The 27,132-nt window shown below is 35.8% G+C and overlaps 2 protein-coding genes and 1 long non-coding RNA gene across 3 annotated transcripts; all 3 read left to right on the plus strand.

Annotated features, from left to right (window-relative positions):
- Positions 1–309: 309 nt before the first annotated feature.
- On the plus strand, positions 310–2,127 carry LOC133702421 (sister chromatid cohesion protein PDS5 homolog D-like). Its single transcript, XM_062126776.1, has 4 exons — positions 310–850; positions 962–1,005; positions 1,151–1,222; positions 1,300–2,127. Exons 1-4 carry the CDS (start codon positions 614–616, stop codon positions 1,748–1,750), a joined length of 804 nt encoding a protein of 267 aa, XP_061982760.1. The 5' UTR covers positions 310–613; the 3' UTR covers positions 1,751–2,127.
- A 5,187-nt stretch (positions 2,128–7,314) lies between these two features.
- LOC133700930 (cinnamoyl-CoA reductase 1-like) lies at positions 7,315–10,247 on the plus strand. Its single transcript, XM_062124666.1, has 5 exons — positions 7,315–7,572; positions 7,674–7,828; positions 7,972–8,157; positions 8,504–8,856; positions 9,780–10,247. The coding sequence occupies exons 1-5, from the start codon at positions 7,434–7,436 to the stop codon at positions 9,973–9,975; spliced, it is 1,029 nt and encodes a 342-aa protein (XP_061980650.1). The 5' UTR covers positions 7,315–7,433; the 3' UTR covers positions 9,976–10,247.
- An 8,285-nt stretch (positions 10,248–18,532) lies between these two features.
- On the plus strand, positions 18,533–19,538 carry LOC133702589 (uncharacterized). The gene is made up of 2 exons (XR_009843798.1): positions 18,533–18,624; positions 18,702–19,538. It is a non-coding gene; the product is annotated as an uncharacterized LOC133702589 (long non-coding RNA).
- The last annotated feature ends 7,594 nt before the right edge of the window (positions 19,539–27,132 follow it).

A 27,132-nucleotide genomic window follows, 5' to 3' on the forward strand; every position in this document is an offset into this window, starting at 1 on the left:
AATTTTCTTTATTGATCTTATATGGTGTATCTAAGTTTTCCTTTGACAGAGAAAGTTGATGTTTTTGTTTACTGTATTTTGAGCTTCTGAAAATGCTTTTTGCGGGTGCGGAGCTATTGCCTGATGTCAGCTCAGCACAGAAGGAAAAAGAAGAAACCATCAATTTGTAAAAGAATTCCACTTGCCACTTGCTTTTTTTTTTTTAGTGAACGCAGATCATGGGTTTTGAGATGGACTAGACATCTTTGGCTGAGAATCTGGTTTCAGAAATTTGAATTAATGCTCAGCTATAACCACCTTTATTTCTTGATCTTTCCTGAAGAACATCTGTCATGAAGTTTCTAAGCGTGATTCCTTGTTCTGCAGGTTCTATGAAGGAGTTGTTGATTCCTACGACCCCATCAAAAAGAAGCACAGGGTGAGATGACTCTGAGTGATCCCTACTTATCTTGGAAAAAAAGAAAGGAGGGGGAATGAACCTGTCTTCTACTATTTCAGTCTTTATATAGCAATTGTGACTGTACCTGGGGCCAAAGTTTATGATAAATCATGAGAAATTGTCTTACAGCAATGACTCCTTTTGTTTGTCTCTATAGCTTTTCTTGTAAGATCAATGGATCCAAATTACTCCTTTGATGGAGTAATTGGTTCATTGTGGATGATGGAGTCCAAATCTTCTTACACAACTTCCATCATCAATGGAGCATCTATCTTCATTTCTTCCTATCATAGCTCTAAAATACTTCTGTTGATGACTTGTTCAGGTCTTGATGCTGATGGGGATGAAGAGAAGCTTAATCTCAAAAGGCAGCGGTGGGAACTAATTAAAGATGATAGTTTTCCAGTTCAAGTGGGTCTCTTGCCCCATTCTGTGCTTCATATTTTCCTCTTCTTGTATGTTCTAGAACTGTTCCAAAGAAGTAATTTATCCGGCTTGCAATTGTGCTAATAATGTTTGCAGGAGCAGGGGATTGATGTTCCAAAAGCTGCTACTTCATCTGACGTGTAAGTTTAGTTATCATTTTTCTTCAAAGTTTTATAAATAAGACTATAATAACATAACATGGTTTTCCCATAGTTTGTAGATGTTTCTTTCTGATTCCTTAATGTTAGGTCTTATCTGGGCTTTGCTTTTACAATGTGTTACCAGACTGCAAAAGGCCAAATGCGAGACTAAGTCAGAGTCAAGGAAGAGATCAAAGGCTGTTTCATCCTCGAAAAGGTTGGCTTGCATTCTTTCGTTTGAGTTGTGTTTTTCACGTGGTCAGCTACTGACTGAAATGTATGATGGTTTGCCAGAAGCAGAGCTGCCATCATTTCCAAAACTAGAGCTAGAAGATCTGCATACGGTGCTGTGCCTAACGAACCAATTATTGTCAACAAACCTGCGGATCATGACACATCTGGGTCAGATAATGGTTCAGAAGATGATGGTAAAAACACTTCGGGGCCAGATAGCGGTTCACAAGATGATGGTGAAAATTCTACTGTCAAGTTGAAGATCGACAATCCATTGACTGATATCAAGTCCAAGCAAGCAATGCCAGAGACTGTAAATCCATCTGACAATGGAAGTCCCAAAGCTGGTACCGAGTATTGTAGCTTCAACTCTGAGCAGACAACTTCAGTCGGTGTGACACCATCCAAAGATGAAAGTTCCGAAGGGGATGATGAATCTCACGGCTCGGATGGATCTAATAGGGAACAACAAGGGGAAGTGAGCTCTAACTTTTCACCTGAAACTGAGTAGGAACTGGTAAACCTCGTGTACAGACACAGCGGACGGAGAGGCACAGGGAAACGTTGTGAGTTTGGTTTCGTTTAGAACTAGTGTTAGTTTTAGCGCCTCTGTTTTAGGCAACTGAAGGATATATTTTGCGACCCTAGTGGAGTACATGCAAGCAATCCTTCGGCTTAGACAGGAACAATGGTTTTGATGGGGCTTGTATTGTAATGGATCCCTCAGCCCATGAAGTGTTTAGACCTCAATTTGATTGCAATCTTAAGGGTGTTTATGAAACAACCTCTGCCACATTATTTTAAAGACTCTGGATGTTATAACATATGCATTTATGAAAAGGAGGATGTTTTGGCCTGCAATGGTGTCATGACATGGCCAGGATTTCATACCTCGATTTTCACTATTCTACAAGATTTATTAATCTCTTGTCAACCCAACTAATCTTGAGAAACTCTTCTCCTTCTCTTAGCTTTTAACTTGCTCTTCTGTTTGCAAATAATTAAATCATAGGAACTACCCCATAAATTAACCAAAAAACTCGATGCGCAGGACATAAAATTTGTTGAAACTTGAAAGCTGACAAGCACGAACCAGTTTGTTAATGGACGAAGAAGGGAGTCCTAGTAGTAGGCCTTAATATTTAAATGGTCACCTGCTAAGCCGACAAACAAGAATATAGGGTTGCCAAAATGAACTAACATATGCTTACATTTTCTCCCCCTCCATATTATATTACATACCAAATTATTGAATTATAGCACTTATCTTTGAAATCTCCCTCCTTGATCCTAATTGAGTGAAGTCATGCTTAGAAAATCATTCGCAAACAAGTCATGCTAAATTCAATACAAATTGATGTGACAGCTGATGAAGAGTGAACAGTTAATGATTGATCAAAACACAAAGATAAGCAGTCATTACTGCGTCTATTTGTACAAAAAATGGGTAATTTATTAGAATTATGCGCTCAAAATTTGGTAATGGTGACGTTTCTCATTGAAAGGATTTGGGGTCAATTGTCTTTGGTGTGCTTTCCTTGAAGCTCCTCCAACTGTTTCTTCGTGGAAGTTGTCAAAAGTCTTCATATGTGGAGGTTGTTGATCGTGTATATACATAGTTTACTTTTTTTTTTTTCAAATGTTAAAGACTTGCAATAAAATCAGAGTGGGCATGCTTTTCAAAACCTTGGAAACCAGTCATCTACCTACCTACCCACGAAACTTCGAGGGCTTCAGAAATTTTCTTCCCTGAAATCAATCATGTGAAGAAATTTATGCCAACGCTAATACGAGGATAGGATTAAGAAAGAATTTTTTCGTACAAGGCTGCTTTCACATCTTTCCTTTTTCAACAAAAAACAATTTTCTTGAAATCTCCGCGCGATTCAGATTAAACGCGTACACGGAATACAAAAAATGGTCAACCTCGCAGTCCCAACCACCGAAGGGAATGTGGTGGTAAAAAAAAAAGAAGAAGAGAAATTTTCTGAACATTAGAAATATCAAACACCCACACACAAAAAAAGATTTTGGAAATTCTGGATTGAAGACGCCGGAGATGCATGGCTAGCTAGGTTGGTGAGATGGAGACAGCCGGCCAGCCACATGAAGTGTACCGATTTCGAAACAGGGGGGAACATTGTGGAAATTCCTTTCCCCGTTAAAACTACTTCTGATTTGGAAATCTGATGCTATAGTTTCTGGTATCAAAATAGTAAAATATAGAATGAAAATTATTAGTTATTATCCTGCAATAATAATAAAAAAAGAATAGAAAATATATAAAGATAATATATTTCATATGCTTTCTATTTCGAAAACAGGCTTATTTTATATCCTTATTTTAATTTTTTAATTCAAATATATATATATATATATATCCTTAAATACTAACCATGCACAAAGATTCTCCAATTAAGAAGCGTTCATACAGAGTCACAGTTAGCTTATGCAATGTGGCAGTTTTTGAACCAAAAACTTTTTTTTTTTTTTCAAGTTTAGTCGGCGAAGAAACACTCTTCGTCAAGAGCTATAATTAGAAGTAATTAAATAACTTTATGATAGATTAGTTTGTAACAAATAGTCACTATCGAAAGCTGTTTCAAGTATTAACGTGACAGAGAAAACCGAAGTCTTTGCATATTTATAAACAAGACTTTATGATAGATTAGTTTGTAGGAAATAATCACCGTCGGCACTGTCGGCTGTGCTTGGAAATGTGTTTTTTTTTTAAGATTTATTTATTTATTAAATTATTTTGATGACTTGATATAAAAATAAATTTGTCATAAATATTATTTTAATATATTTTTAAATAAAAATAAAAACACTTTAAAAAACTAATTTAAAACACATTCAAATACCTCCATCACTAAAAACCTTATTTCTCACTCAATCCCAAGAAAGATTTAGTGTAAGATGATACTGTGGTGTAATATATTTTTTTAAAGTTATCTTTATTAAAAAATATATTAAAATATTTTTTTAGATTATTTTTTATTTTTAACACAAACCTATTAAAATTATTATAATACACTAAAAAATATATAAATTTAATATTTTTTCATGTTAAATACATTTTTAAAATACATCCAAATATAAATTGAAACACAATATCAAACCGACTCTTTAGCCTCCTACATTCTACATAATTGAGTTTAAGTGGGTGAGTGCAACAAGTTTATCTTATCAAGTAAAAGATAAAGCACTCATTACCTTGTAATTTCACCCTGTTTGGAAACATGTTTGAAACTGAGTTTTTCAAGATTTTGATGTATTTTTTATTAAAATTGATTTTTTTTATATTTTTGAATCATTTTAATATATTGATGTTAAAAATAATTTTTGAAAATTAAAAAATATATTATTTTGATGTATTTATATAAAAAAAAATATTTTAAAAAGCAACCACTACTATATTTATAAATATCATTTTCAAACATAAAAGAGCCATAGATTATTTATATTAAATAGCTCAAAACCAAATAATCCTTCTCGTGTGAGGAAAAAAATAAAAAATAAAAAAATATTATTTTAATGCATTATTGTATTTCAGTTATATCAACTCCTTTATTCAATTTTAATTCATATAAACTCTTCTACTTTAATTCAATGATAGAGCTCCTTGGTTTGATATCACTAATTTGTTAATGGACTTGCCATTAACCAATATGATATGCACACATGGCAAAAGCTGATAGAACTGAAATTCAATTATCAATAGTTTAGGACGATCGAGCAAGATATGATTTCCTGAGAAAGAAAAGGAGCAAATCCTTTAGGGTATTACATATGCTCTAAGTAAATGGCACCCAAGACAAGAACAAAATGTTTCCTTTATCCGGCAATGCTATAAATTAGCTCCCGGCCATGAGGCAAAACAATGACTCAGACAACGGCCAGCTTTGTCATGTTCTTTTGTTTCTCAATCGGTTTACTGGCCGGCTGGCAACAAACTGCCAGTTGAACATCAAAAAGAAAAAAGAAAGTGACAATGTATTGATTCTTTTGCTGTTGTGACTTTGACTTTGACTAGATTTTTCACAACCAGATTTAAAAGTTTTATCTAAGAAATTTTCTATTAGTATTTATACTCATAATCTTTCAGGAATTATTTTACTGATATGTTCATAGACAGAAACAGTCCGTCAAAAAAACTCTCGTCAGTAATTTCTGGTCTATCAATGAGTTCGTCGTTAATACATTTACCAATGAATTAAAAGACATAAAAAGCAAGCAAAAAAAATAAATTTACCTACTTCATTCTGTCAATATTTTTCTCAGGAAGTTTGTCATATAACTGACATAATATCATATGCAATTCCATCAGTGTTTTTATTTGTCCGTTGGTATATCCATTGGTAAATATAACATATCATCAACAGAATATCATTTGTAATTCCGTCGAAGAGTTAACAATAGAAGTGACATTTACATAAATTCTTTTCCAACTCTTTGGAATATACTGACGGATGTAGTCCATCGGTAACCTTGTCAGTAATATTTTAAAATATATATTTTAAAAAAATATATTGAACAAAAGTAGAAAAATAATTAAAATCAAATAAATAAAAAGAAATTAAAATAATATAAAAATTAAATATTTATTACAAATTTAAACATTTATATATTCAAATATAATAAATCTAAAACAAAGACAATGCTAGAGAAGGAAGAGGAGGAGGAGGAGGCTGGTCATTGTTAGGACCGTGAGATCAATTAATAAGAAAGAGCACATGGACCACTCATGTGTGATCTCGTCTCTATTATTACTCAGCGAAGTTTTTTATAATTCGTAGTGAGTCATTCATATTTTTCATTAAGATAGGTCGTTTGATCCTGTACTCGTTGATCTAACATCGCCTTGAACTCGGGAGTTTGAGTGCTTGGAATCGACTACGAGCATTCAACGATCAAAACACTACGGGTCAAAATTTTTGATAGTGTTTGTAATGCGGCGGTGTAGGGTGTTTTTTTTTAATAAGGCATAAAAAATTATTTTTTCTAATAAGGAATAAAAAACTATTTTTTCAGATTTTTTTTATTTTTAATATTAATATATTAAAATTATAAAAAATATAAATTTAAAGTTTCTTCCCAGAAAAACCTAATTCAAAAAATATTTTTAAAAATAGATGAGACCATAACGTCGAACAACTATGGTTGGTGTTACCGTGTAAAAGATCATGTCCTTTGATGAAAATGCTGGTCTAAATAAAAAACAAACGTTCAATAAAAAAGAAAAAGAGACCAGGTCAATCGGTGGGAAGAGAAGAGAACTGGACGTAAGAAATTGTCAAAGATTCATATCTTTGAAGTTACTAGGAAGGGAAGGACTCTCAGGATCAACCATTAATTGATGTGATGGGTCTTTCTTTATACTAGAAAGAAACAAGAAACATGTGGATATATAGATTATAAACTCTCATATATATATATATGATTTGACCAAAAGGTAAACGTTGTTGGTCATGAGCATTGTTGAATAGAGAAATTAAAAAAAAATAAAAAAACATGGATGGTGATTTACTTATTCTTGTGCATAATAATAATAATAATAATAAAGGTTAAGGTAAAAAAAAATAGTATTATCCTTGGAGATTTCATTATTTCGATACATTCATATATTAATAGAACAAAAAATTCAGTATATAATTATCATACTCGTTCCTATTTTACAAGGTAATAACCAAATATTCTTTAACATGAACACTTGTCATCCATGAGATCCTTCCCCTCTCTCCTTCCAAAACAAATTAAAGTACCGCTCTCTACTTGTGATCTACAACCATTTAATGGGTCGTTGTGTATAATATATTTTCATTTCTTAATTTATTAGTAGCTTATAATTACATTTTGGTCAAAAACAGCATGCACGTTTGGTCAAAAAAACACAAGTACAAAACAATCAGGATTCCACACATGGTGCTGACGATTCACAAAAACTCAGTCACAAACCTCAAGGAAAGAAAAATAATGGAAAGAGAGAAACTCTCTTTGGTAAGTATTTACCGGTAGTGGGTGAGGAAGGTAACTCTAAACCTTAATTATAAATACATCCACTCCACCACTTCTTTCCTTGTAGCATCCACCTCCTAAATCAAGAGAAAAGCAAAACACCTCCCTCTCTCTGTCTCTCTTCCTTCGTCCTACCACCAAACACGTACACATAATAATACATATATCAAGACAACATGCCTGTCGATACTTCATCACTTCCATGCCAAGGCCAAACTGTCTGTGTCACCGGGGCTGGTGGCTTCATTGCTTCATGGATTGTTAAACTTCTTCTAGAGAAAGGTTACTCTGTTAAAGGAACTGTGAGGAACCCAGGTTGGTTTATAATAATTAAGCACTTGGTTTCTTTCCCTTTTCGTTTTCTGTTCTTAAGATTGTGTTAATTTAATGCTTCGTATTTGTGTTGGTATACACAGCTGATCCCAAGAATTCCCATTTGAGGGAGCTTGAAGGAGCTCAAGAAAGATTAACTTTATGCAAGGCTGATCTCCTTGATTATGAGTCTCTTAAAGAGGCTATTCAAGGGTGTGATGGAGTTTTCCATACTGCTTCTCCTGTCACAGACGATCCAGTATGTTTCCTTTTTTTCTTTTCTTTCCGGTTCATTGGTAGTAAAAATCTTGTTTGGATGCTGAGAATTTTAAGAAAAGAAAATAATAACATCTTCAAATTTGGTTTTGATGATGGGATGATTTTGTGTTCCAATACTTGAAGGAGCAAATGCTGGAGCCAGCAGTGAATGGAACCAAGAATGTGATCATGGCAGCAGCTGAGGCCAAAGTCCGACGAGTGGTTTTCACGTCTTCAATTGGTACTGTGTACATGGACCCCAATAGGAGCCCTGATGTTGTCGTTGATGAATCTTGCTGGAGTGATCTTGAGTTCTGCAAGAACACCAAGGTATTTCATTAATAACATGTGATGATGATTGATTAACATAATTAAATAGCTCCTAATTAGAGCACGGATCGGCTATTACTTGATGATTAAATCAACATGATATAAAATATATGCTAATTAATCACATGTCATGATAATTGATTAACATAAATATTATTGTGCCCACATACACTTGTGTTACTCAAAGCATACAGAGTAGGTGTAAATAAAAATATCTCTATCCTAATTGCCTATCCTTCACATCTTGATGCAAGTTTATTATTCTTGCGTCCTAGGGCTTACTGCATCTTGAAATCCTAATTGCCTATCCTTCACATCTTGATGTAAGTTCATCTTGGAATTGCAGAATTGGTATTGCTATGGAAAGACTGTGGCGGAACAGGATGCATGGGATGTGGCTAAGAAGAATGGAGTTGACCTAGTGGTGGTGAACCCAGTGCTGGTGCTTGGACCATTGTTGCCACCCACAGTCAATGCTAGCATCGTTCACATCCTCAAGTACCTAACCGGCTCAGCCAAGACATATGCTAACTCTGTTCAAGCTTATGTGCATGTTAAGGATGTGGCACTAGCCCACATTTTAGTCTTCGAGACACCTTCCGCCTCCGGCCGTTACATTTGCGCTGAGAGAATGCTCCACCGTGGAGAGGTGGTGGAAATCCTTGCAAAGTTCTTCCCGGAGTATCCCATCCCCACCAAGTAAGTTCTTATGATTTTGAACAATTTTGAAAAGAATTTTTTGAACGCAAAAACAAACCCACATATTTTTAAGTGATTACTAACCTATTTTTCTTTCATGGTCCTTTCCCGATTTTTCTTGAAATCTTCATTAGCAAAATTATATTATGATTTTAAGAAACATTATATTTGCACAAGACAGTCAATTTAAGGCTTGTATATTTTAATTTTACTTTCTTGTTGACATTTGATATATATATATATAAAGCAACTTAGGGCAATGAGTGTTGGAAGATTTAATTTGTACAATAATTAAATTAAAGAATAAAATCCTCACTTCCTGTTGCATGACAGTTCTCTGATACTTCATCCCTATTCATGCCCAAAATAAGAAAATAAATGAAGAAAAGGGTTTTTTGTCCTTATTATAAATATAGTAAAAAAACATTGCAGATCGCTGCCTTATTTTATTTTTATTTTTTTGGTTTCTTAATGGTATCGTGGGGCAATTGGTGTCCCAATTTTGACTTGTATGATAATCTTAACCAAAATTCGAATCCCCCGTGGCCTAATTTTTTGAATCATCAACAAAGAAAGCCAAATGATTTGACAATACTGGTGCAGTCCTCACCAACCCCATCGTCTTTGTCATATTTGGACCAAAATGGGTTCTCTACGTACGATTGGTACTGCACAAAGTTAATGGATCACAAGTTAAATCTTTCTTCGTTATATATTTTCAAATTTAGTCATGGAGAGTTAGGAAGAGGATTATTGGGTCCTAAATCCTCATCTCATGCAATTTATGCTACAGTACTTGTTTGTCTAATTGTAGTGCTTAATGAGCTAGTGAATATTAATATTTTGTTTGTAGAAAGTATTAATTGTGTTGTGTTTTTTATTCATCTTGAATATTAATATTTTGTATTGCAATGCATTTGCAGGTGTTCAGATGAGAAGAACCCAAGAAAACAACCCTACAAGTTCACAAACCAGAAGATCAAGGATCTGGGCATCGAATTCACCCCAGTGAAACAGTGCCTGTATGAATCTGTAAAGAGCTTGCAGGAAAAGGGTCACCTTCCAATCCCAAAACAAGCTGAAGACTCTGTGAAAATTCAACAAGGACTCATTTATTAGGAGGGGACGTACAGGTCCACACCCCATGTGTGGTTGTAGTTGTTTGCAAAATACATATAGGGAAAAGAATATACTAAAGAAGAATGTAGAGTGCAAGTGTTACTAAGACCTCTAATTGTATTTGCGTTTAGATTAATCAATGTTTTAATCTTCTAATTAATCAATTATTGGATGTAACTTTTGAGTGTTTTATTTTTTTTGTTGTCGTCTTCGTCGTCGTCGTTGTTGTTTAAGTTTAATTCAATTTCAATATGGAATCATTTTTAGGGAAATTTGAGTTATTCAATTTCACCCAAAAGATCTATTTTAGAGTCGATCTAAGCACGAAAATAAGCAATAGGAGTATTTTCCAAGAGGTAGGAAAAAAAAAAGGATTGCATGAGCAATAGGTTGCCGAGCTACACACATTCTTTGGTTTTGGAAAAGGAGATCGCCAGATGGGATCTCAAGTTAACAAAAAAAAGGAGAGAGAAAGAAAGAAAGAAAGAAAGAAAGAAAGAAGAGGAAGAAAAGAGAAGGAAGAGAGAACAGAAAAAAAGAGAGCAAGGTCTTTAGATGAGTGGATATTGAGCATGTTAAGCAGATAAAAAGACAAGTTTATCTTTACAAAGCTTACTATGCAAAACATTGAGGAGTTTTGCTTCGTAAGCATTGTAAAGAGGGGGCATCTGTTTCTATCTAATTTTTGACCCATGTTTCGGTAAATTTTCAGAAAAATTCAAAAAATACGTTTTTAATATATTTGCATTTTTTTAGCATTTTCAGCGTCGTCTAAAAAGAATTTAAATTTTCAAAGGTCTTTCGAACGCGTTCAACTTTTCACGCGTCATTTTTAAAATTATTGATTTTCCTCATTGAGTCGATATTGATATTGCTCGTTTTCAAAAAATACAAAAAAAATTAAGAAAAGTCGAATTTACAAAAAGAAAGAAGTTGAGGGACCAAGTTTGGAAACCTAGTAACATTTTTGCTTATAAATACTGGTCTTCAACACATACAAAGGGGGGGGGTAATTTTGCAAAATAGAGAAAAACCACAAAAAACCCTAAACCACAAAAACCCTAAAAACCATACTTCTTTCTCCTCCCTACCCGAGCAGCCGCTCACAGTCCCCCTGCCAAAACCAGAGAAAGCAAAAGGAGCGAGCCCCCCCCCCCTTTTTCTCTCATCTTCAACTTTCAGCCGGAGGCTACCTCTCTCACAACCATCCCCCTTTATCTTCCCCGCTCATAGACCTCCCTCACTATCTCCTTGGCCACTCCCGCTCCAACCTTCACCCAAGCCATCCCCCCTTTCTCTCTCTCTCTCTCTCGCTTACTAGGCCGAGAGCCAACTCCCCTCCATTCATCAACACAGAGCCAGCAGCGCCGTCCACCACAGCAGCGCCGTCCACACTGTCAGTACCCTTTCTTCCTCGGACGACCAACCGTAACAACCCACACCGCCTCTCCGTCCGATCTATTCACTTCACAATTCGAAAGAAACCCGCTATTAAGACCGATCTTCCCCTCAGCAGCGTCTTCTTCACCTTCGGTCTCTTCAACAGCAACGGCCACAGACCAGCCAAGACCGGTCATCTCTTTCACCCGGTCGGTCGCAGATCCACCCGTCATCAACGACTTAGCAGTGGCCATAGAAGACCACCATTGCTAGATCGACCATCAACAGAAGCCTACTCGCCGGTGACCCCTTGGTCTTGCTGCCGCCTGAAATAGAGAAGGGAGAAGGCAGTGAAACTGGACTGAGCTAAAAAAGAAAGACTGAAATAGATTGAAAAAAGAAAGAAGATTAAAATTGACTGCCTTTTATGTTTCTTGTTTTTGCAGATAACGGTGGTTGTCACTGCCAGCATGGAAAAGAAGAGGGGAAGAAGTCGATCCAGACCCCCCTGTTGCTTGTTTTTTCTTGTGAACCCACGCGCCGCCATCGTTCCAGCACTATTTCCGCCCTGCATTGTTCCTGATTCTATTTGAGGGGTTGTTTTTTTTTTTTTTGTAACTTTAAGTTTTTTTGTAAATATGGATGGAAAAGAAAAGAAAAGAAAAGAAAAGAAAAATATATAGTAAAAGTGGGTGTGTGTTTGGATTTTCATTTATTTATTTATGCATGTATGTTTTTTTTATGATAAAATTGCAAAGATGAAAGAAGAATTTAATATTTTGATTTGCTCACGGTCTATAATTATTAACTTATACGTAAGTTGTATTTCTAATATCCAATGAAAAGATAAAATTTTAAAACTTCTTTAACACGTCAAAGCCACGAAGCAGCGTACCTTAGGTAGGGTGCGTTAGGGGTGCTAATACCTTCCCTAACCATAACCAGTCGCTTACCCGTGAATCTCTGACAAGACCAGTACACCCGGGTTTCCTAGTAGCCCTCAATTAAATACTAGGTGGCGACTCTAACGAACCAATCAAAGGAAGCAATGCATAACAACGATAAAATCGCCTGCCACCGCGCGGATTTTGACGTGCAACATGGATCAACAATTCTGTTGAGCATTTGATAGGTACACAGTTGGCGAAGTATGAGACAACAAAAGAGGTTTGGGATCATCTGCAAAGGTTATTCATGCAATGAAATTTTGCAAAATAGTATCAATTAGAGAATGACATACGAGCTCTTCATCAGAAGAAAATGAGTATTCAAGAGTTTTATTCTGCTATGACAGATCTTTGGGATCAATTAGCTCTTACAGAATCAGCAGAATTAAAAGCATGTAGTGCCTATATTGAGCGTAAAGAGCAGTAACGATTGATACAGTTTTTAACAGCACTTCGCAGTGACTTCGAAGGACTTAAAGGTTCAATTCTGCATTGTTCTCCACTGCCTTCTGTTGACTCTATTGTTAGTGAGTTATTGGCTGAAGAAATACGTCTTCAGTCTTATTCTGAAAAGGGAATTCTTTCTGCTTCAAATCCTTCTGTACTAGTAGTACCTTCTAAGCCATTCTCTAATCATCAGAACAAGCCTTACACAAGGGTTGGCTTTGATGAGTGTAGTTTCTGTAAGCATAAAGGTCATTGGAAGGCTCAGTGTCCTAAGTTGAGATAATAGAATCAAGCTTGGAAGTCTGGCAGTCAGTCACAATCTAATGCTTATCAACCACCTCAGGGTTATAAACCACCACACCACAATACTGCAGCAGTAGCTTCCCCAAGCTCTATTATCGATCCTAATACTTTGGCTGAGCAATTTCAGAAGTTTCTCTCCTTGCAGCCACAAGCAATATCCGCTTCTTTCATAGGTCAGTTGCCTTATAGTTCCTTAAGTAAGCCACACTCTGAATGGGTCTTGGATTCTGGTACTTCCCATCATATGTCTCCAGATTCCTCATCTTTTACCTGTGTGTCCTCTTTGTCTTCCATTCCTGTTATGACTAATGATGGCACTCCTATGCCCTTAGCAGGTGTTGGTTCTGTTGTCACACCTCACTTGTCTCTCCCTAATGTTTATCTTATTCCAAAACTCAAATTAAATCTTGCATCTATTGGTCAAATATGTGATTCTGGTGATTATTTAGTCATGTTTTCTGGTTCCTTTTGTTGTGTACAGGATCTGCAGTCTTAGAAGCTGATTGGGACAGGTTGTAGGGAGAATGAACTATATATTTTGGATGAGTTAAAAGTGCTAGTTGCTGCTGCTGCCGCTGCTGCTACTACTATTGATTTGTCTTCCTTTCGTTTGAGTCTTTCATCTTCTAGTTTTTATTTATGGCATTCCCATCTAGGTCATGTTTCGTTTTCTCGTTTGAGATTTTTGGCATCCACAAGAGCTTTAGGAAATTTGAAAACTTGAAAAATTTTCTGCTTTACCTTTTAATCGAAGTATTTCTGTTTCATCTTCACCATTTGATTTGATTCATTCTGATGTATGGGGACCTTCTCCTGTTGCCACAAAAGGAGGGTCTCAATATTATGTCTCTTTTATTGATGATCATACTCGTTATTGTTAGGTTTATTTAATGAAACATTGTTCTGAATTCTTTGAGATATATGCAGCTTTTCGAGCTCTTATCAAAACTCAACATTCTGCTGTGATCAAATGCTTTAAGTGTGATTTGGGTGGGGTAATACACCTCTAATAAATTTTATCAAATGCTTGCCTTAAATGGAACCATCCACCAAACTTCATGTACAAATACTCCTAAGCAAAATGGTGTTGCTGAAAGAAAACATAGACACATTGTCGAAACTGCTTGTTCTCTCTTGTTGTCTGCTTTTATTCTTAGTGAGTTTTGGAGAGAAGCTATTCTTACTGCTGTAAGTTTGATTAACACAATTCCATCTTCTCATAGTTCGAGTCTATCTCCTTTTGAAAAGTTATATAGGTATGTTCTTTATTATTCCTCATTTATAGTCTTTGGTTGTACTTGTTTCGTTCTTCGTCCTCATATAGAACGCAGTAAGCTATCCTCTCGATTCACTATTTGTGTCTTTCTGGGTTATGGTGAAGGTAAAAAGAGGTATCATTGTTTTGATCCAACAACTCAGAAACTTTATGTGTCTCGTCATGTTGTCTTCCTTGAGCATATGCCTTTCTTTTCTATTCCATCCACTACTCATAGCCTGACAAAATCTGATCTTATTCGTATAGATCCTTTTTTTGAGGATTCTGGTAATGATACCTCTCCCTATATTCTATCAATTTATACTCATAACTCTGCAGGTACTGGTACTTTACTCTTTGGCACACCTGAAGCTCTATTCTCATCTATAGCCCCTCAAGCTTCATCTAAGATTATGGATCCACCTCTATGTTAGTCTATCCGCATTCGTGAGTCTACAGAACTACTAGATTTTGCTTAGTCTTGTTATTCTTCATCATTTACTTTTCAGCTTCTATTCATTGTCTCTTTGAGCCCTCTTCCTATAAAGAGGCAATTCTTGATCCGTTTTGGCAGCAAGCTATAGATGAGGAACTTTCTGCTTTGCATAAGATAGATACTTGGAATCTGGTTCCTCTACCTCCTGGTAAGAGTGTTGTTGGTTTTCGTTGGGTGTATAAGATCAAGACTAATTCTGATGGGTCTATTGAGCGATACAAAGCTAGGCTGGTTGCAAAAGGATACTCTTAACAGTATGGTATGGACTATGAGGAGACATTTGTCCCGGTTGCAAAAATGACTACTATTCGTACTCTTATTGTTGTAGCTTCGATTCGTCAGTGGCATATTTCTCAGCTTGATGTTAAAAACGCCTTCTTGAATGGAGATCTTCAAGAAGAAGTTTATATGGCACCCCCTCCTGGTATTTCACATGACTCTGGATATGTTTGTAAGCTTAAGAAAGCATTATATGGTCTCAAACAAGCACCTCATGCTTGGTTTGAGAAATTCTCTATTGTGATCTCATCTCTTGGCTTTGTTTCTAGCAGTCATGATTCTGCTCTTTTTATTAAATGCATTGATGCAGGTCGTATCATTCTGTCTTTATATGTTGATGACATGATTATTACTAGTGATGATATTGATGGTATTTCAGTTTTGAAGATAGAGTTGGCTAGACGATTTGAAATAAAGAATTTGGGTTATCTTCAATATTTCATAGGTATTGAGGTAGCATACTCATCTAGAGGTTACCTTCTTTCTCAGTCAAAATATGTTGCAGATATTCTTGAGCGGGCTAGACTTACTGATAACAAGACTATAGATACTCCTTGTCGCACGTCACCAGCGCGGCGATTTAGTGATTTTTTATTTGTATTGCTAGATTGGTTCTTTGGGAGTCACCACCTAGTATTGGATTGAGAGTTACTAGGAAACCCGGATTTGCTGGTCGTAGTTAGAGATCTAAGGGTAAGGGAGTGATTGTGGCTAGAGAAGGTATTAGCACCCCTTAGCGCACCCTACCTGAAGTAAGCTGCTTTGTGGTTTGATGTGATTTTAAAATTTGAAATATTAGTCAAATTCTAAAGATTTTAATAAATCAGTTATTAAATCCCACAATAAATATAAAACATATTCTTACATTTTCACAAGAAAATACAACATGATTTTATTTATCCTTGAGATATTCAACCATATTCAAATTAATCACTTTCTTGTCTTTTTGATTTTATAATTTAATATCATGCACAAAATAATACAAGCACGCATATATCAATGTTCATTACCTCCATACACACACACATCACTTTTCATTATCTTTTACTCATGGTCATACATTTACAACATAACATAAAAAAAAAACAGTAATTTAAATACATATCCTATCATGTAAAAATTACAAAAAAAAACAAACCCCTAAAAATCTAGGAATTACGGAGGAAGAGTTCCAGGTCTGTAGGAACAGTGCGGCGCGTCTTCTCCACGCGCCGTGCCACTGGCGGCTCGTGGGTTCACGCGCCGCCGCAGGAAAGATCAACAAACAGGGGAGCTCTAGACTGGTTTCCTCCTCTCTTCTCTTCCCTGCCCATGGTGGCTTTCTTCGTGACCTGTAACAAAAGAAAACGCACAAGCAGTTGTTTTTATTTTGTTTTCTCTTCTCAGATCTGCTTCTTTCAGGTCTTTCTTGGTTTGCTGTTCTTTCCTTGTCTTTCCGGTAGCAGATCTGCTGTGGAGAAACCAACGCTGAGAGGAGTGGCGGCGTTGCTGTGATGGGGAAAGAGACGCCGCTGCACGGGGAGAGGGACGTCGTGGCTGGTCCGTCGTTGTGGTCGATGGTGAGACAATAGACGGGGTCTGTAAGCTGCTTGGTCTCCAGTAATGGCAGAGCTGTTGTGGCTGGTGTTTTGGCCGCTGCTATTGGAGGCCGAATGGAAGGGGGTTCGGTGGAGGCCGGTCTGGCTGATGGTCTTCACTCCTGTTGCTAGCAGTCGTGCTTGGGCTTCCTGCTGCCGTCTAGGAGGCTTGTGGAGGGAAAGAGAGAGAGCTGGGTCTCTGTCCGGTTGCGTGTTGCTCCTGCAACTGAGAGGGAAGAGAGGGTTCTCTGTTTTTGATAAAGGGGGGCACGACGACCTCTTCCTTCTGTGGGGAAGGAGGGTGAGCGGCTCCCTGGCGGTTCTCTTTTGCTGAGGGAGGGTGGCGGCCTTGGTTTTTTGACCAAAAGAGAGGGGAATGGGACAGTATGTGTAGGGAAATGGGGAGAAGGGAGAAGACTCCAATGGCAGAGAGGGGCTCTCTGGTTTTTCAAAGGGAGGGTCGGCCAACTTGGTTTCAAAGGGTGGCGGCCTCTACCTCTTTCAGTTTAGGTTAGGTTTTTTCTTTTTGTTCCCTAAAATTTTTCTCCGCCTCCATGCCTGTCCATTTTTCTCCCCCCCTGTTTCACTGTAGCATAGTATATATAGAAGAAATATTCCTAGGTTTCCAAATTAGTCCCCTAGCTTTTCTTTTTCCTTTTCTTTTCTTTTTTTTTGTATTTTTTTAAAGCGAGCAATACCAACATCGACTCAAAAAATCAGTGATTGTAAAATTAACGCGTTAAAAGTTGAACGCGTTCAAAGTACTTTTGAAAATTTAAATTCTTCCAAGATGATGTTGAAAATACTAAAAATGATGCAAATAAGTCGAAATGCATTTTTTGGGTTTTTCTTTGTTTTTTTTTGCTATTTTTTTTATTTTTCTGAAAATTTATCAAAAATATAGGTCAAAAATTGGATAGCAACACTCCTATTGAGGTTAATGTAATGTACTCTTCTTCTGATGGTTTACCTTTGATAGATCCTACTCTATACCGCACTATTGTTGAGAGTTTGGTATATCTCACCATTACTCGACCAGATATTGCATATGCTGTTCATGTTGTTAGTCAGTTTATTGCTTCTCTTACTATTGTTCACTGGGTAGCTGTTCTTTGTATTTTGCGATATCTTCGGGGTACAATTTTTCAGAGTCTTTTACTTCCATCCACCTCTTCCTTGGAGTTGCGTATATACTCTGATGCTGATCATGGTAGTGATCCCACAGATCGCAAGTCTGTTTCCAGGTTCTGTATTTTTTTGGGTGATTCTCTTATTTCTTAGAAGAGCAAGAAACAATCTATTGTTTCTCAATCATCCATCGAAGCAGAATATCGTGTCATGGCATCTACTACCAAATAGATTGTTTGGTTACGTTGTTTACTTACTGATATGGAAATTTCCTTTTCTCATCCTACTCCTATGTATTGTGACAAACAGAGTTCTATTCAGATTGCTCATAACTCGTTTTTTCATAAACGCACTAAGCACAATGAGATCGATTGTCATCTTACTCGTCATCATCTCAAACATGACACCATTGCTTTTCCTTTTGTTCCTTCTTCCTTACAGATTGCAGATTTCTTTACCAAGACGCATTCCATCTCTCGTTTTTGTTTTCTGGTTGGCAAACTCTCGATGCTTGTAGCTGCCACATCATGAGTTTGAGGGGAGATGTTAAATAATATTTATGTAATCTTATTTATTAAGGGTAGAATAGTACTTTCAGTTTAACCTATATATACGTTATTTGTATTTAGGTTAAGACTATGCATTCATAATATACAGATTATTTAGCATTTTAGCCTCATTTTTGTATTTGATCTCAATTATTTAGGATAAGACCTAACATTAAGGAATCATTATCTGGGCTTTGCTTTTACAATGTGTTACCAGACTGCAAAAGGCCAAATGCGAGACTAAGTCAGAGTCAAGGAAGAGATCAAAGGCTGTTTCATCCTCGAAAAGGTTGGCTTGCATTCTTTCGTTTGAGTTGTGTTTTTCACGTGGTCAGCTACTGACTGAAATGTATGATGGTTTGCCAGGAGCAGAGCTGCCATCATTTCCAAAACTAGAGCTAGAAGATCTGCATATGGTGCTGTGCCTAACGAACCAATTATTGTCAACAAACCTGCGGATCATGACAAATCTGGGTCAGATAGTGGTTCAGAAGATGATGGGAAAAACACACCAGGGCAAGATAGCGGTTCAGAAGATGATGGTAAAAACACTTCAGGGTCCGATAGCGGTTCACAAGATGATGGTGAAAATTCTACTGTCAAGTTTAAGATCGACAATCCATTGACTGATATCAAGTCCAAGCAAGCATTGCCAGAGACTGTAAATCCGTCTGACAATGGAAGTCCCAAAGCTGGTACCGGGTATTGTAGCTTCAACTCTGAGCAGACAACTTCAGTCGGTGTGACACCATCCAAAGATGAAAGTTCCGAAGGGGATGATGAATCTCACGGCTCGGATGATCTAATAGGGAACAACAAGGGGAAGTGAGCTCTTCCTTTTCACCTGAAACTGAGTAGGAACTGGTAAACCTCGTGTACAGACACAGCGGACGGAGAGGCACAGGGAAACGTTGTGAGTTTGGTTTCGTTTAGAACTAGTGTTAGTTTTAGCGCCTCTGTTTTAGGCAACTGAAGCATATATTTCGCGACCCTAGTGGAGTACATGCAAGCAATCCTTCGGCTTAGACAGGAACAATGGTTTTGATAGGGCTTGTATTGTAATGGATCCCTCAGCCCATGAAGTGTTTAGACCTCAATTTGATTGCAATCTTAAGGGTGTTTATGAAACAACCTCCGCCACATTATTTTAAAGACCCTGGATGTTATAACGTATGCATTTATGAAAAGGAGGATGTTTTGGCCTGCAACGGTGTCATGACATGGCCAGGATTTCATACTTCGATTTTCACTATTCTACAAGATTTATTAATCTCTTGTCAACCCAACTAATCTTGAGAAACTCTTCTCCTTCTCTTAGCTTTTAACTTGCTCTTCTGTTTGCAAATAATTAAATCATAGGAACTACCCCATAAATTAACCAAAAACCTCGATGCGCAGGACATAAAATTTGTTGAAACTTGAAAGCTGACAAGCACGAACCCGTTTGTTAATGGACGAAGAAGGGAGTCCTAGTAGTAGGCCTTCATATTTAAATGGTCACCTGCTAAGCCGACAAACAAGAATATAGGGTTGCCAAAATGAACTAACATATGCATACATTTTCTCCCCCTCCATATTATATTACATACCAAATTATTGAATTATAGGACTTATCTTTGAAATCTCCCTCCTTGATCCTAATTGAGTGAAGTCATGCTTAGAAAATCATTCGCAAACAAGTCATCCTAAATTCAATACAAATTGATGTGACAGCTGATGAAGAGTGAACAGTTAATGATTGATCAAAACACAAAGATAAGCAGTCATTACTGCGTCTATTTGTACAAAAAATGGGTAATTTATTAGAGTTATCCGCTCAAAATTTGGTAATGGTGACGTTTCTCATTGAAAGGATTTGGGGTCAATTGTCTTTGGTGTGCTTTCCTTGAAGCTCCTCCAACTGTTTCTTCGTGGAAGTTTTCAAAAGTCTTCATATGTGGAGGTTGTTGATCGTGTATATACATAGTTTACTTTCTTTTTTTTTTTTCAAATGTTAAAGACTTGCAATAAAATCAGTGAGGGCATGTTTTTCAAAACCTTAGAAACCAGTCATCTACCTACCTACCCACGAAACTTTGAGGGCTTCAGAAATTTTCTTCCCTGAAATCAATCATGTGAAGAAATTTATGCCAACGCTAATGCGAGGATAGGATTAAGACAATTTTTTCGTATAAGGCTGCTTTCACATCTTTCCTTTTTCAACAAAATACAATTTTCTTGAAATCTCCCCGCGATTCAGATTAAACGCGTAAATGGCATACAAAAAATGGTCAACCTCGCAGTCCAAACCACCAAAGGGAATGTGGTGGTAAAAAAAAAAGAAGAGAAATTTTCTAAACGTTAGAAATATCACACACACAAAGATTTTTTGAAGTATTTGGGAGAATTTTTATCACTTTTTTTTTGTGGGTTCTGATGTTATTTTCTCTCTAATCCTTATATTTATTTTTTTGTGGGTTGTGATGTTATTTTCTCTCTAATCTTTATATTTTATTTTTATTTTATAAGTATTAGTAGTGATAACATAAAGATATTCCCCGATCAATCTAGCTTAGTATACCTATGGAGACTCTCTATTTTTTATTATGACTTTGTTAGGTCACCTAAAAAACAATCTTGCAACTTAATTTAGTTGGACTTTGAACAAATTCATTTATCATGTGAGTCAACATCGATCTAAGAGAAGATGGATTATTATAATCGCATAAAGTGATGGAAATCTACTAGTAGTTAGTGCATTTGACTTTCCAATTAATGGTGTCTTCTTTTGTGTTTTTCTGGCATTAGGTGGTGTACGGCGCCCTAGGTCAAGGGGTGAGAGTGCTCGGGAAGTTCTGGATTGAAGACGCCGGAGATGCATGGCTAGCTAGGTTGGTGAGATGGAGACAGCCGGCCAGCCACATGAAGTGTACCGATTTCGAAACAGGGGGGAACATTGTGGAAATTCCTTTCCCCGTTAAAACTACTTCTGATTTGGAAATCTGATGCTATAGTTTCTGGTATCAAAATAGTAAAATATAGAATGAAAATTATTAGTTATTATCCTGCAATAATAATAAAAAAAGAATAGAAAATATATAAAGATAATATATTTCATATGCTTTCTATTTCGGAAACAGGCTTATTTTATATCCTTATTTTAATTTTTTAATTCAAATATATATATATATATCCTTAAATACTAACCATGCACAAAGATTCTCCAATTAAGAAGCGTTCATACAGAGTGACAGTTAGCTGTAATAGGCTTATGCAATGTGGCAGTTTTTGAACCAAAAACTTTTTTTTTTTTTTTCAAGTTTAGTCGGCGAAGAAACACTCTTCGTCAAGAGCTATAATTAGAAGTAATTAAATAACTTTATGATAGATTAGTTTGTAACAAATAGTCACTATCGAAAGCTGTTTCAAGTATTAACGTGACAGAGAAAACCGAAGTCTTTGCATATTTATAAACAAGACTTTATGATAGATTAGTTTGTAGGAAATAATCACCGTCGGCACTGTCGGCTGTGCTTGGAAATGTGTTTTTTTTTTAAGATTTATTTATTTATTAAATTATTTTGATGACTTGATATAAAAATAAATTTTTCATAAATAAATAATAAATATTATTTTAATATATTTTTAAATAAAAATAAAAACACTTTAAAAAACTAATTTAAAACACATTCAAATACCTCCATCACTAAAAACCTTATTTCTCATTCAATCCCAAGGAAGATTTAGTGTAAGATGATACTGTGGTGTAATATATTTTGTTAAAGTTATCTTAATTAAAAAATATATTAAAATATTTTTTTAGATTATTTTTTATTTTTAACACAAACCTATTAAAATTATTATAATACACTAAAAAATATATAAATTTAATATTTTTTCATGTTAAATACATTTTTAAAATACATCCAAATATAAATTGAAACACAATATCAAAACGACTCTTTAGCTTCCTACATTCTACATAATTGAGTTTAAGTGGGTGAGTGCAACAAGTTAATCTTATAAAGTAAAAGATAAAGCACTCATTACCTTGTAATTTCACCATGTTTGGAAACATGTTTGAAACTGAGTTTTTCAAGATTTTGATGTATTTTTTATTAAAATTGATTTTTTTATATTTTTGAATCATTTTAATATATTAATGTTAAAAATAATTTTTGAAAATTAAAAAATATATTATTTTGATATATTTATAAAAAAATATATTTTAAAAAGCAACCACTACTATATTTATAAATATCATTTTCAAACATAAAAGAGCCATAGATTATTTATATTAAATAGCTCAAAACCAAATAATCCTTCTCGTGTGAGGAAAAAAATAAAAAATTCATTACGTACCCTTGCATGCATTATTGTATTTCAGTTATATCAACTCCTTTATTCAATTTTAATTCATATAAACTCTTCTACTTTAATTCAATGATAGAGCTCCTTGGTTTGATATCACTAATTTGTTAATGGACTTGCCATTAACCAATATGATATGCACACATGGCAAAAGCTGATAGAACTGAAATTCAATTATCAATAGTTTAGGACGATCGAGCAAGATATGATTTCCTGAGAAAGAAAAGGAGCAAATCCTTTAGGGTATTACATATGCTCTAAGTAAATGGCACCCAAGACAAGAACAAAATGTTTCCTTTATCCGGCAATGCTATAAATTAGCTCCCGGCCATGAGGCAAAACAATGACTCAGACAACGGCCAGCTTTGTCATGTTCTTTTGTTTCTCAATCGGTTTACTGGCCGGCTGGCAACAAACTGCCAGTTGAACATCAAAAAGAAAAAAGAAAGTGACAATGTATTGATTCTTTTGCTGTTGTGACTTTGACTTTGACTAGATTTTTCACAACCAGATTTAAAAGTTTTATCTAAGAAATTTTCTATTAGTATTTATACTCATAATCTTTCGGGAATTATTTTACTGATATGTTCATAGACAGATGTCGCGGGGTGCGCGACGTCGCGACGATCGTCCACCCTCAAATGTGTAGTGGGGGGTATATATCAGGTAAATATAGGGAGAAGAAATTCTTTGTCTCTTAGCAATAAAAAATGGTGTGGGAGTCGTCACCTAATATTTTGGCCACTAGGAACCCTAACTGGTCTCAGAGATCGGGCACGGGGACTGGTTGCGTAAAGGGAAGGTATTAGCACCCCAAATACGCCCTACCTAAGGTAAGCTGCTTTTTTTATTTGTCTGATAAAATCAAGGTCCCGTTGTGTTTCCTAGTTGTTGGTCCGTCTATGGTTCAAGAAAAGTTCTCCTCAATAAGGAGGTCCTTATCTTATCGGGTAAAACCTAACCGTTCTAATGTCTATATAAAAAAACCATATTTAATATCAGGAAAACGTTTTGTGTATAAATTCATAATCCCATATCTGAAAATAAAACAAAAAGATTTTTTTAGAATTTTTGAAATATTGGCCCAGTTCTCATGGCTTGAATAAACTGGTTATTAAAGCCAAAATGCATGCTAAAACATATATCGTTTTTGAAATTTTCTTTTGTTGTGTGGAAATATGATTTTATAATATTTATATATATATATTGGAGAGACTAGGCCATATTTTAAAACAAAACATTTTTTAATTATGTATATTTTTTTTTGATGTTTTGACGCAAATCGGGTATTTTAATACTGGGTTGGTATTCTTACGGTATAAAAATACAACCAAATATTAATCCATTTTGATAAAAATATGCAGAAAAATCAAAAATATTTTTAAAGATATATAGGAAATTTTTAGAAAGAAAAAGACATTTTTTTTTTGAAATCTTTGACGCTTTGACGAAAACCAGGTATTTTAATACCGGATTTGTATCTTTACAGTATAAAAATACAAACCAATATTAATCAAAATACAATAATAAAATTACAAAAAAAATCATATATTTTGAAATAAATTTTGCAGTATTTTCTTAAATTTTTTTTATATATATAATACAAAATATAATATATATAATATATAATATTAAATCGGACTGGGCCGGCCCACCCAACTGGCTTGGGCCGGTCTCAGCCCCAAAGGTGTTGGGCCGATCTCGGCCCAAAAAACTCTTACTCTCTTCTGGGCCAGACCCAGCCCAGAAGATTGGGCTGGGCTAGGACCAGCCTGGCCCAGCAACAATGCTGGCGGGGGGAATTATTTTCCCCCTACCCTCCTGCATGCAGAACGTTATTCGTTCTGCATGCAGGAAACAACATAAAATGCAGCAACGGAGGGGAAGAAGAATTACCTGGCGCGGAGGAGGCTGGGCGTCGCTGGTCTGTCGGCTTCGCTGGCGGTGCTGCGGTGGCTCCGGGCGGTGCTGCGGCTGCTCCGAACGTCCGGCGGTGCTACTGTTCCTTTTCCAGTTTTTCACCCGTTTCCAGCTTTCCCCTTTCTTTTCCTATGGTTTCGTCTTTTTTTTTTTTCTTTTCTTCCCTTCCCTCTCTTCTCTCGGTCTGTTTCTTTCCTCTGTATTTTTTTTATGTTTTTCTCTCCTCTCGGTTTCTCTCTCCTTTCGGTTCTTCCTCCTTTTCTCTCTCTGTTTTTTTCGTTTTCTCCTTCACCTCTTTCGGGTCTCCTCCTTCTCGGTCCCCTTGCTCTCAGCGTTCTTGGGCTCTATTTATAGAGGCCAAGGGCGCTGCCTTTTACAGCTCTCATGGGAGCAGTCGGCTGGTCGACCATTGGGCGCGACTGCCAAGGTTCGGTGGGTGGTGCGCGGTGGGTGGTCGGCCATTGTGTTCGGTCGGTGGGCTCCAGGCGAGAGAGAGGGGCCGGCCAAAAATTCAAACCAAAAGGCATCCCTTTTTGCCTTCTTCCCCGCTGCATGTTCGGGGGGGAAGAAGAAAGGGGAACAGTGCCGTTCAAAACGGCACCGTTCGGTCTTTCTTCTTTTTTATATATATATATATGAAACGGCGTCGTCTTAGAGAAAACGCGCCGTTTCATTTAACTGTGGCGCCAGACATGCGCCAATGTTCAAATCAGCCCTCAATCATCTTTTGTTCATTCAATTGCATCCCTGCCAATTTCGATCTCCGCCCCTCTTGTTGGCTGTGTTTTTCACCTTGGTCCTTGGTTTCAGATTTATGCAATTGAGCCCTTAATTGATCAATAAACTTCTAATTTCTTCAATTAGGCCCTTGATTTCGTTAATTGCAGCCCCTATACTTACGCGCCTTTTCCAATTTGGTCCTTGGTTTCGGATTTCTTCAATTAAGTCCCTAATTGGCCCTTAAACTTCAATATTTATGCAATTAAGCCCATGATTTGACTTAATAAATTCCTAAAAAATATATTTTGACCCCAGAACTTAAATTTCTTCTAATTAAAGCCCAAATTGACTTAAAAATCAATTTTTCTTGCAATCAAATCCCCTATAAATTCATTTAAAAATCAAATTAAGTCCATAAACATCTAAATTTGGGCTTTTCTCCTCAATTTCAAATTTTCCTTCTCAACAGGGCTCTCCTCCTTCAAGAATATACTGTCAAAAATCCAATCTTTGTATTTTTAACCTCATTGACCAATTTTCCGACAATTTTCTGAGCGCTTCTGCCTCCTGTTATTTTTTCTTAGCCTCCTTTGGCTATATATATATATTTTTATATATATATTTTGTGGGGGACCCAAAAATGGGTTACAACAACAGAAACAGTCCGTCAAAAAAACTCTCGTCAGTAATTTCTGGTCTATCAATGAGTTCGTCGTTAATACATTTACCAATGGATTAAAAGACATAAAAAGCAAGCAAAAAAAATAAATTTACCTACTTCATTCTGTCAATATTTTTCTCAGGAAGTTTGTCATATAACTGACATAATATCATATACAATTCCATCAGTGTTTTTATTTGTCCGTTGGTATATCCATTGGTAAATATAACATATCATCAACAAAATATCATCTGTAATTCCGTCGAAGAGTTAACAATAGAAGTGACATTTACATAAATTCTTTTCCAACTCTTTGGAATATACTGACGGATGTAGTCCATCGGTAACCTTGTCAGTAATATTTTAAACTATATATTTTAAAAAAATATATTGAACAAAAGTAGAAAAATAATTAAAATAAATTAAAATCAAATAAATAAAAAGAAATTAAAATAATATAAAAATTAAATATTTATTACAAATTTAAACATTTATATATTCAAATATAATAAATCTAAAACAAAGACAATGCTAGAGAAGGAAGAGGAGGAGGAGGAGGCTGGTCATTGTTAGGACCGTGAGATCAATTAATAAGAAAGAGCACATGGACCACTCATGTGTGATCTCGTCTCTATTATTACTCAGCGAAGTTTTTTATAATTCGTAGTGAGTCATTCATATTTTTCATTAAGATAGGTCGTTTGATCCTGTACTCGTTGATCTAACATCGCCTTGAACTCGGGAGTTTGAGTGCTTGGAATCGACTACGAGCATTCAACGATCAAAACACTACGGGTCAAAATTTTTGATAGTGTTTGTAATGCGGCGGTGTAGGGTGTTTTTTTTTAATAAGGCATAAAAAATTATTTTTTCTAATAAGGAATAAAAAACTATTTTTTCAGATTTTTTTTATTTTTAATATTAATATATTAAAATTATAAAAAATATAAATTTAAAGTTTCTTCCCAGAAAAACCTAATTCAAAAAATATTTTTAAAAATAGATGAGACCATAACGTCGAACAACTATGGTTGGTGTTACCGTGTAAAAGATCATGTCCTTTGATGAAAATGCTGGTCTAAATAAAAAACAAACGTTCAATAAAAAAGAAAAAGAGACCAGGTCAATCGGTGGGAAGAGAAGAGA

Source organism: Populus nigra, chromosome 1 (assembly GCF_951802175.1).
Source record: "Populus nigra chromosome 1, ddPopNigr1.1, whole genome shotgun sequence".
Classification (NCBI taxonomy): Eukaryota; Viridiplantae; Streptophyta; class Magnoliopsida; order Malpighiales; family Salicaceae; genus Populus; species Populus nigra.

Bases quoted from the DNA above. Each gene is read 5' to 3' on its own strand.
- LOC133702421 (XM_062126776.1), top strand. From the start codon at position 614: ATGGATCCAAATTACTCCTTTGATGGAGTAATTGGTTCATTGTGGATG. The intron at 1,006-1,150 runs GTAAGTTTAGTT...ATGTGTTACCAG, and splicing joins GCTGCTACTTCATCTGACGT to ACTGCAAAAGGCCAAATGCG. The intron at 1,223-1,299 runs GTTGGCTTGCAT...ATGGTTTGCCAG, and splicing joins GCTGTTTCATCCTCGAAAAG to AAGCAGAGCTGCCATCATTT.
- LOC133700930 (XM_062124666.1), top strand. From the start codon at position 7,434: ATGCCTGTCGATACTTCATCACTTCCATGCCAAGGCCAAACTGTCTGT. The intron at 7,573-7,673 runs GTTGGTTTATAA...TGGTATACACAG, and splicing joins AGGAACTGTGAGGAACCCAG to CTGATCCCAAGAATTCCCAT. The intron at 7,829-7,971 runs GTATGTTTCCTT...CAATACTTGAAG, and splicing joins CTCCTGTCACAGACGATCCA to GAGCAAATGCTGGAGCCAGC.